This window comes from Phaethon aethereus, assembly GCF_964289735.1.
Source record: "Phaethon aethereus genome assembly, chromosome: 12".
NCBI lineage: Eukaryota > Metazoa > Chordata > Aves > Phaethontiformes > Phaethontidae > Phaethon > Phaethon aethereus.
In genome coordinates this window covers 21,428,908-21,439,477 of record NC_138588.1, presented here as the reverse complement: position 1 = coordinate 21,439,477, position 10,570 = coordinate 21,428,908, and the positions used below count along the sequence as shown (strand labels likewise).

The 10,570-nt window shown below is 56.3% G+C and overlaps 1 protein-coding gene across 1 annotated transcript; it reads left to right on the top strand.

Moving 5' to 3' along the window:
• Positions 1-2,980: 2,980 nt before the first annotated feature.
• SCAMP5 (secretory carrier membrane protein 5) lies at positions 2,981-8,137 on the top strand (the record flags this gene model as incomplete). Its single annotated transcript, XM_082005086.1, has 5 exons — positions 2,981-3,134; positions 5,185-5,341; positions 6,107-6,208; positions 6,426-6,543; positions 6,647-8,137. The coding sequence occupies 5 exons, from the start codon at positions 2,981-2,983 to the stop codon at positions 6,839-6,841; spliced, it is 726 nt and encodes a 241-aa protein (XP_081861212.1). The 3' UTR covers positions 6,842-8,137.
• Positions 8,138-10,570: the final 2,433 nt, after the last annotated feature.

Sequence of the window (10,570 nt, the reverse complement as noted above, 5' to 3'; positions counted from 1 at the left end):
AGTACTGTGGGAAACTTCTTGCTCTTGGGGATGGGGAAAAAAGTGATGTGGGATTTTTTGCCATCCCAGCCAGCAGCCTGGCTGAGGGATGGGGAAAATAGCAGCAGGGCAGCTCCTCCAGCAGCCCTGGGAGTGGGGACTGGTGGCGACCCAGAAGGAGAAATAACTCATGTTGTATGGCCAGTACGCTCGCTGCAGTGCCTGGCTTTTCTGAGACTGTTTTTTGGGGGGTTTTTTGTTTCTGTTTTCTTAGACTGTTTTTGAGGGCAAACAGCCCTCACCCCGCAAGCCTGGCCCTGATGTGTTTTGCAGGGTGCACATGTGTGAGCTGCATGTGGGCATGTTACCTGCAGCTGCAGCTCCATTGTGCTTGGTTAAAGGATGAGTGGCTTAAAAAGTGGCTTAAAAAATAGGAATAGTCCCCAAATGCGGGATGGTGTGACAGCTGTGACATAGCTGGGAGCAGGGCAGTGTGGGCAGACACTGACCCTGCAGGATCCCAGCCTGGAGCGCAGTGGGCTGTGGACGTGGTGTCCCCTAAATTTGGATCTGCGGGATCCCCCTTAGCCTCCTGGGTGCAGGCAGCCCGTGCTGACCTGAGCTGTCCTGCCTGCCCTGCCAGGGTCTGTCCCCCAGAGCTCCTGCCCCACAGGGGGCCTCCTCCAGTCCACACGGAGCTTACCATACCCATGCCCAATGGAGGGTCTGCCCTGCCCCGGGTGGGGATTACTGCACCCCCGCCCCGTAGACACCCCCCGCCCCACAGAGCCCTCCGCGCCCCATGGAGCGCGCCCAACCCTACAGGGGCCCCGCCCCCTTTCGGCGGCCCCGCCCCTCCCCGCCGGCGGCAGCAGGACCCTGGACAGCGGCGGCGGCGGCCGCTCTCGCGAGATCTCGGGGCTGCCTTAGCCGGGCCGGCGGCGGCGCCCAGCTCTCGCGAGAACGCGGCCGCTGCGGCAGGAGCAGCGCCGGGCGGGCGGCCGCCGCCACCCGCCGTGGGACGGGTCACGCCACGCGGGTGAGTCCCGTGGGCCGCGGGGGGTGGGGGCTGCCTCGGGGGGGAGTGGTGGGATGCTTCCCCAGAGGGGGGCGACCGCCCTCTGCATCGACCCCGCCACCACCTCTCTGCTCCCCACCCCAGGGGAGGGTGCGCGGCGTGGGGCCGCCCGCACCCGCGTGGGTGCAGTCCTCTGCCGCCAGGGACCGAGCGTGAGGCAAGCCGCCGTTCTTCCCTAGCCAGGCCGCTGCTGGGAGGCCCGCGGCCGGCTGTGTGGGGTGGGGAGGGGGAACGCGGCCCTTCACCGGTGGAAACCCACGGGCAGCAATCCACGCCGAGGCCGAGCCCTGCTTGCCCTCCCCAAACCCACCCCGAGCAGCACACCGCGGGGTTGGCACCCCGGGCACCCGGTGGGGATGCTGGGGTTCCTCCTCGGTGTCGCCACCGGCGTCTCACGTTGCAAACCAATATGGAAACCTCCCCCGGTGTTGCAAAAAGAAAAAACCCAAAAACACCGAATTTGGCAAAAGCCCCTTGTTTTTTTGCAAGGCTCTCGCAGCAGCGGGGCAGGCGTCGGGTCGGAGGGCACGCCCGGCCACGCGTCCCCGCTCCCGGCACGTGTGCGTGGGGGGCCGCGTCGCCGACCGCCTGCCTGGGGAGACGTCAGCCGCTTTGGCTGGCCGGTGTCTTTGGTGCTGGGTGACTCCGGAGAGCCCGAAGCACCCAGCGCTGGGACCCCAAGTCATGAGAAACGTGTTCGCTGCTGCCGTTCCTCTGCCCGAGATAGCCTGGGCCAGGGCAAAACCTGCAGGCAGCGTCCGGCAGAGGCGTGCAGGCAGGTGAGGGTTATGTGGACTGGCCATCTTCACGCTTATAATTAAACCCTCTGCTCTTAATTTTTGCTTTAATTTTGTTAAATTTTCATTGCTGGGACAGGGCTGAGCATGACATGGTTGGGGACGGTCCTGGGATGCTGAGCTCCCCCTTCTCCCACCTGCAAGATACCCCACAAGGTGCCAAATGACATGAGTAATCGTTAAGCCAGCACTCGAGTGACTCATTAGTGACAATCACCACTGATTTATTTTTTTTCCAGCTGATACTTTCAGCTGATTTTCCCTGCTCCCTTTTGGCCTGGTTTCTAGCTTGTGCTTGCAGAGGATGTGCTGGGAGCTGCGATGCCGTCAGGTAGTTCCCTGTGCAGGAGCAGAGGCTCTTTGCAAAAAGAAAAATAAAAAAAAAATAAAAGAAAATAGGGTTTCGGGCCAGGTAATGAACTGGAGGATTTCAGACTGCCCACAGCTGCATCCCTCCCATCCAGCCTGGCCCCTCTCCTGGGAGCTGCATGTAGGTCAGTCAGGAGTGGGAGGTTAAGCCCCACATCGCTGGATCTTCTCTTAATCTTCCGCCTTAACTGGTGCGTAAGCCTTGGGCCATAGGAGCCGGGATTTATTCTGCTGCCAGCCAGGTGCTGGCGGTAAGCCTGGACATGTGAATACTGGAGAGGAAGATGTCTGTGTCAATAAAGCAAACTGCCCTGTTGCAGTGCTGTCCTTGAGCTATTTTGGAGCTGTGGGGAGGCACCCGACCACTTCACATTGCTTTTTCTTCTCGTTTTCCTCCAGCTTTGGTAAAGCTCCCAGGTTTTTTCCCCCTACTTTTCCTGTGGAACGGAGAGGCTGAGCGTGTGCCAGCATGGCAGGTACGCGGGGGTCTCCGGTGGGGTTGTCCCTCGCCTCTGAAGCCCATTTGGGGCTTTACTGGCCATAATGCCACCTCGTTAGTCCCCAGTGGGGTTGCGGGTGTCCGTGCTTGCAGGATCCATGTGGTCAGTGAGGGCTAAATTTGTCTTGATGCTTGTGAGTGGGTTGGTGGCAGTTACAAGGGGAAATCCTTAATTCTTGCGTGAAACTCATCAATTCTTGGGGCCGGATGATGCTAATTAGGAAGACTGATTTGCATTCAGCTTCTGTGCAGTGCCCAATGCCGGTGAAACTTATTATTGCAGAAAAAGTGAACAACTTCCCTCCCCTGCCGAGGTTCATCCCCTTGAAGCCATGTTTCTATCAGGACTTCGATGCGGAGATCCCGCCGCAGCATCGTACCATGGCCAAGCGGCTTTACTACCTCTGGATGCGTGAGTCGCTGGGCGGGGAGAGGCTCGGGTGGGTTTGTGTTTGCCTCTCCGGAGGCTGCTCCTCTGGAAGTCACTGGCTGAAAGAGCAGAGCAAGGTCAGGGGAAGTCCTTCTGCCCCTCCAAGCCTTGGTGTCTCATGTTAAACCCGCTGGGGATGGGATGGGGGCTGCAGCATCATGGGTTTTGAGCCCTTCCAGCCTCCAGGATGGAGGTGTGGTGCTGGCTTAGCGTCTGAGGGCCGTTGGTGGTGACCTTGACGTCCCGCTGGAGTCTGTTGCAAGGAGGAGACGGCCCAGCACCCATGCGTCCTTCTGCCGAGGGATTTACTCCCCTCTCCGTCTCGCTTGGCTGCTCGCCCCGCCGGAGAGCCACCAAGCCTCCGCTGGCTTTCTTTGGCAGCTGGGCTGGGGAAGGGCTTTCTCTGCCACCCCAAGCTCCTCCCGAGCCCTTTGGCAGCAGCCCGAGGCCAAGATGCCGCTTGGACTGGAGGGCCAGGGTGCCTGCTCCCCGAAACAGGGGAGCCCGGGCTTCCCCCAAAGCTGGGTCTTGCCTGTTCCTCTTGCATGCCTCTGTGTGCCGTGCTGTGCTAACAGAGCCGTCACCGTCTTCTAACTCTTCAAACTAGCCCGGATCTCTCTTCCTTACCAACCCCAGGCAGGCAGAAGAGCTGGAGGGACACAGGTTGCACCCTGACGTACGTGGAAACGTGTGTGCGCAGCATGGGGCACGCTGGCACCATCGTTTGATTTCTTTTTAGAAGAACCGAGTTCCTTAATCGGGTACTTTCCCTGAACTTTGGAAGCATATCAGAGCCCGGGGAGTGTCCTGTGCTTCAGAGGCAGGTTATGAGGAGCTGAGCTGGCACTGGAGAGGTTGGGCGTTGCTGTTTTCGGCACGGCGCCAGGCTGGCACCCCTGGGGCGGTGCCTTGCTTTGGCTTTTGGGCACCGCGTGCCATTGGGAAAGTGACCCAAGGGGAACCTCCCCCATTATGTCAGGAGGGTTAGCGTGGCTTTTCTATGAAGGGGGAGGAAAAAAGAAGTTATGCTTCCCTGGAGAAGCTGTCTTGGGGGCGTTAAATCCCCTCTCCATCTCAATCTGGCTGTCCTTGCTCTGCTTAATTTAATAGAGCTCAGTTCTTGCTCCAGCTTCTCCCACAGCACAAGCACCAGCTCTCTGAGCCAGTCGCCTGTCTGTTGGTTTCCGTCGCTGGAGCGCCTCTCTGGATCGTTTTCTCCCCAACTCCCCCGCAAACATCCAGCCAGATGCAAGCGCGGAGAGGCTGAAAGGTCCCCTCGGTGTCCTTGGGGGCTCTGGGGAGCAGCGGGCGCCCGGTCAGCCTGGCCAGCCAAGCTCCCTTTCTTGCCAGCTGCCTCTCTCTTGTGGGTGGCGGTGGGAGGGTTTTGATTCTCGTTGGAATAATGAATCATTCTCAAAAATCGGAGGCGTCAGAATGCAGATGAGCCTTCTCTGCTTTGTCCTGTGTCTGCTAAGCTGGGCTTCATAGTAATAGCCCTTGTATCGCTTGACCCTGAGCAGGGGTGGGAGAAGCAAACACGCCGCCCCAGTGAACCGGTGAGGCGGGGGCCGGGAGTTCAGAACTTCAGCTCTCAGCTCAGGGAACTGTTGCACAAGTTCTTTCAGTCAAACTGTAGGTAGAGGCGAGGGAAAAAGCTTCATTTCGATTCCTTCGGTTTCCTTCTGTCGGTGCCAACGTGCCCTGGCTCGCCGGCAGCGGGAGGATACGGGTCTTCCCTGTCCTCACAGCCCGACAAGCCCTGAGCCTGCTTAAGACTCTACAACTCTGAGCAATATATACATATATATATACTTTTTTTTCCCCTCCTGCTCCTCAGCTGAGGTTAGACCCCCTTTGGCTGAGGATACTCCCCAGACTCAGCCAGCTTAATGAAGCGAAATCCAGCTGGGGTAACACGCTGCCGGAGGTCAGCCCCGCACGGGTGTCCCTGGGGTCGGAGTCTCTCGTATCGCACTGACATCCTTGCGTACGCGCTACTGTGCTCCCTCTGTGTGTGTGTGTGTGTTTGCAGTGAACAGCATCACCTTGGCGGTGAATCTCGTTGGCTGCCTCGCATGGCTGATTGGAGGCGGTGGAGCTGTTAATTTTGGACTGGCAATTCTCTGGCTCATTCTCTTTACGCCCTGCTCCTATGTCTGCTGGTTTAGACCTATTTACAAAGCTTTCAAGTAAGTGGTCACACCTGAGCCTGGCTTCTCATGGTCGGGTTTTTTGTGTTTGTTTTCCTTCCTAAATGGTTAGCACTTAGCTTGGGGGCCTTGCCTAAATATTTGAGGGAATTTCTGCTGTTTCGGTCCAGCCCTTTAGCTTTACTTTCTAACCTTCAAACCAAAGGTGTTTGGGATTTCCCGAGGGCCAAAACCCCAACCGTGTGATATAAAGACACCCTACGTGTGGCTCTGCACGGCGTCAGGCGGAGCGGTGAGGAGGCAGTTGCGGTGCCAACTTCCCCTTCCCTCCCGCCCATCCTTGAGGCTTCTTTTATATTTTTCCACGAGCCCTCGAGGTGCTTGTATTGATTTTCCACGCTGCTGAGGTCAATCCCCGGTGCGTTATCCCCAAATCTAGAAAACTGGGGGTGTATTTCTTCCCTGTGCGGGAAGGTTGAATCGGATGGTGGGGCGGTGTGAGCCGAGAGCCATGTCCGAACACGGATGCCCTCTCGCCTGATGCGCTGAGCTGGCTGAGCAATGGGAAGGGTCTGATGCCCCATGGCTTTCCCGGGTGCCCCTTCACCACCTTCAGCCTCTCGCAGTTTCTCCCTTGCCTGTAGTTTTGCTCTGGTGCCTGTTGTCTGCAGGCAGCTCTGCTTCTCACCGCCCTCTCGCTAAACCACAGCTGCTTCTGCCCCAAAAGAGACGTGGGGGCATCTCCCTTCCCTCGCAATGCAGCGGGGATGGAGGCGTAGGGAGTGACCGAGCCTTCTCTTACAGGACAGACAGTTCCTTCAGCTTCATGGCTTTCTTCTTCACCTTCATGGCCCAGCTGGTGATCAGCATTATCCAGGCGGTGGGAATCCCTGGCTGGGGCGTCTGGTAAGGAAGATGCTGCTCTCGGGGTGGGTGCAAGGACAGTCACTGTTGCACTGGTGCTGTGGTGTCTTGGTGTTTTAACATCCGTAGTGCTTCAGTAGCTTCTCTCCTTGGGGGAGATTTGGTTTGAGGAGCTGGGAGGGCTGTAGGGGCGGGATGCCGGGAGGCTGCGGTGCGCAGAGCCAGCCTGCTGAACAGACCGCTTGTTTTGATCTTGCAGCGGCTGGATTGCAGCGATTTCCTTCTTCGGGACCAACGTGGGGTCGGCCGTGGTGATGCTGATCCCCACCGTCCTGTTCACGGGGATGGCAGTCTTCTCCTTCATCGCTCTCACTATGGTACGGGAGGAGAGGAGGGTGAGCCTTTCCAGCTACCCTGGAGTGTCAGCGCAAGCTGCAGTCGCTCAGCGCCGCTGGATTTTCTCTTTCCAACCCGCTACAGGTGCATAAATTTTACCGGGGGAGCGGCGGGAGCTTCAGCAAAGCCCAGGAGGAATGGACCACGGGGGCGTGGAAGAACCCCCACGTCCAGCAGGCAGCACAGAGCGCGGCGATGGGGGCGGCGCAGGGGGCCATGATGCAGCACGAGACGCAGTACTCGGCCACCCCGAACTACACCTACTCCAACGAGATGTGAGCAGCGGGACTCTGTCCTCGGGTGAAAGATCTGGGGGGAAGGGAGGAGGAGGAGGAAGGAGGCTGAGCCGAGTTTCTGCAGCTATTTCAGAAAGTCGGAGTGTACTATAACAGTTCTTCTTTTCCCTTCTTTGTAACAAGATCGTTTTGGATTTTTTTTTTTCCTCCCCGTTACTGTCTTATCTCTTCTTTTCTCTTTCATTTTTTCTTTTTGAAGAGGCTGTGAGTTGACCTGCAGGGCTCTTGTTGTGCGTGGTAGTAAGTGTATGTTCACGTGTCTTCTTTTTCCCTGTGAAATAGTGTGTGGTGGTGATTTTTTAATTACTGTGGTGATAGGTGTACGTTAGAGCTACATCAGCCAAAAGCCCTTCCCCTTCCCTTCCCCTCCCCCCCGCCAAAAAAAAAGTGAAAGATAAAAATAGCAACCAGCACCCATCTCCCCTCTTGGAATAAGCCCTGAACCACAGGTTTCCAATGTGTGTGAGTTTTCTCTTTCAGTTGGTAGTGTCCAGCCACTTGTCACTGTCTCAGCAAGGGCAAGCAATCCTGGGAATTCTCCTCTTCTTTTGCTTTTTAACTAGCAGGTGGCTGGCTGATTTAGCATTTAAAAAAAAAAAAAAAGAGGAAAAGAAAAACAAAGAAACCCTAAATCCTGCTGTTGATATGCTGGAAACCAAGAGATTCCTAATCTACACCCTGGCTCAGGATCTACAACTTCTCTCCATGTGTGGTGTTGTAAATGAGTAGTTCACATTTTGACGTGGAAGACCAGTATTCGTGCGTGACTGTGGGCAGGAGCCCCGGCGCACTGCGTGTGTGCGCGTGTGTGTGTGTTGGGGAGCGAGGACAGGTTTTCCCTGCGGGATACAACCGTCCCGTTCCAGATTCTGCATCCTGAGTCTGTTTTTTTAAAGGCTTCTATTTTGAAAATCGGCAGAATGTTTCTCAGAGGACCTATTCTTGGGTAAGGCTCCGGGTCAAATCTTGCCACCCTGTGTGCAAGCACATACAACCAGCCTCACTGACCATGTAAATAGCGAGGCCAAGATTTGTCCCTGTTAGCTTTTGGGGCGTGCACTAATTTAAGGCTCTTAAGGAAAACTCCAGGCTGGTGGGAAAGATTCCCGCTCACTTGCGCTTCTAAACAGCACAGCGAAATGTGGCCGTGGTGCAGAAATCCCTGCTCCCATCAGCCCTGAATCCCTGCCTGGTTAGGAGAGTTTGGGCTTTAAATAATCATCTTGCACTTTAGCAGGAGGCAGCTGAGCTCAGACTAACACCTCTTGGGCTGTGGCAGCCGGGGAGGGTGACTGGCAGACCCTGGAAAAGATCGGTTTGTAAATGGGAGCCGACGGACTCTGCAGGGCAGGAGTAGGGAAAGCTCCTTCTCAGAGACGCTTTTCAGACTCTAAATGCACTTTAAATAAGCCAAATTTTTCTCCAAGTCCTAGAAAAGCAGCCCAAACGGAATGCGACCCGGCCTCTTGGCTCAAATATCTCCTGCCCGCTGCGGGCAATGAGCTCAGCGTGCCACCGCTCACGCCCACAGCTAGCCAGGGCTGTGCGAGTGAGTCCCCAGCCCCTCGCCCTCCCGTCCCCTCTAGCTGTCCGGAGATGCTTGTCTGTGACTCCTACCCACGAGAATCACCCGAAAAAGGAGCTTCTCTTTTCCAGCAAAGCACACCAAGAATAGTTTCCTTTTTAAGGGTATCACTTCAGTCATTCTGCAGTAGGCAGTTGTCCTTTCACAAGACTAAAATGCAGCTAACGATGAAATGCCTGTCTCTGCGTGTGTGTGTATATATAATGTATAAAATGTAAGGAGAAAAGTAATCCTTTGCTGAGCCTATTATGTACTTAATCAGGTTTAAGTATTGTGCAATTCATTCATAGCTAGCCTAAAACTTACTATGCCAAATCACGTGCTCTGTCATCCATGTCTGAGAAATGATGGATTAAGTGACTTCACCTTTTGCATTTATAATGAGATGCATAAATAATAACTGTAACGAGCTGTAACTAACAGTCATTGCTTCAGCATCTAACCCTCCTCTGCGGTGCGTCTCCTGAACGCGCGAGTGTGGGGGGGACCGCGCTGCCCCAAACCCACCACGCTTCTGCTTTGGGCGATAACCAAGCAGTCCTCTCACCCACGTTCCTCCTGCCAGCTCTCTGCGGCTGCCCTGACTCCTGGAGAAGGCTTCACTCCTGGTCTGCTATGGCTCCCTGGCTTCGTCCGGCACTGGGAGCTGCCTCCTGTGGGGATCCAGGAGTAGCCTGGTGGCTCTGCACCCCTCAGACACCCCCCCGCTTCCCCCAGCAGTGTTTTCTCCTGCCTTCCGGCACCTCTAAAACCGTGCCCTGAAGTAGGATCCGTTAAAACAGCTTTCTGAGGAGCTTGAAACCGCCTGCCCGCCCTTACGGGGCTCCCTTGCGTGGCCTTTTGCCCCTCCCCGCCTCCCAGGGCGCTGTGGAGCGGCCGTTGCTGGGGTGCCAAGGGCTGCAAGCACGGCCGGTGCAAGGCCTGGAAGCCCCTCTCGGGCTGCCTGTGACTGCTTGAGGCGCCGGCCGCGGAGCCGGAGCCGGCCAAACGCAGGGCGGGGTGGCGGGAAGGGCCCCGCGGCGGGCAGGGGGTGGCCGCGCCGGTGGGGAAAGCACAGAGGGCGGCCGCCATGCTGCCGCCTCCCGCCCGCCGCGGCGCGCATGCGCAGCCAGCACCAATCAGCGCTGGGAGGTGGGGTGTGTGCGCAGCGTTTCCCAGCGTGCCCTTCGCCTTCCGGGGCGCCGAGGGGTTGCGCGCCCGTTGCTGGGCGACGGCGGGTGGCGAGGCGGGTCGAGGCCTCCGCGGGAGCAGGCCGCGGCCCGGCCCCGGCGGTCGTCGAGGCTTGAGCTCAGGGGGTTATCGCTCTCGTGCCCCTCCTGACCTCCGTCGTGCCTCTACCGGTATATAAACGTTGCTTGTTTAAGTTTTGGAAACCCACGGGGTTTCTCGGTTCCGCTGTCTGCCTCAGCGGCCTTTTGAAGCTGTCTCCAGTGTAACTGTGGAGTTAAAAAGTTGATGAAATAATTAAGTAGGCCGGTAGACTGCTTGTTTTCCAATGGCTTCTTAGCTGATTCCCCAGAGCTGTGTTTGGGTAAAAGGAAAGCGTGGCCCAGGACATTGCACTTTTGTTTTCTCACTAACTGCCTTTTTTGAAAGCTGCCTATTCAGAAATGATGTCTTATTCCCCAGGCTTTAAGATGCTGATGCTTTGGTGAATTAATTGTCATTTAGTAATGATAAGGGAAGTGGGGGTTTTCCTTGCTGTAATGATGTTAACTTAATTTTAATTTAGGTAAACGTGAAGTCTTGCAGTAGCATTGATTTGCCTAGCTGATAGGCATGCTGGGTTTCTTTGCCTCTAATTACTCTTGTTAATCGGTGCATAGAAGCTCAAGCTGATAATGTGCTCCTATCCTAGCGGTTTTTTTCTAAGCACACAGAGAAACCTCATGGGCCGAGTTACACGTTAATTGCAAGCGGAGCGTGGAAAGAGGTGATGTTATTGCCGTTGCGTTGCAGCTGATGGGTGCGAGGAGGTTAGAAAGGATGTTTGTGCTCGTGCGTCTCGGTGGCTGGGTGCGGAGCTCGCACTTCCACGTAACTGCTGCACAAACATGATCTGAATCGCCCCACCAAGGGTCCTGAATGAAACCCACTGCTGAATCATCCCAGGGAGAGAGCGAAGGC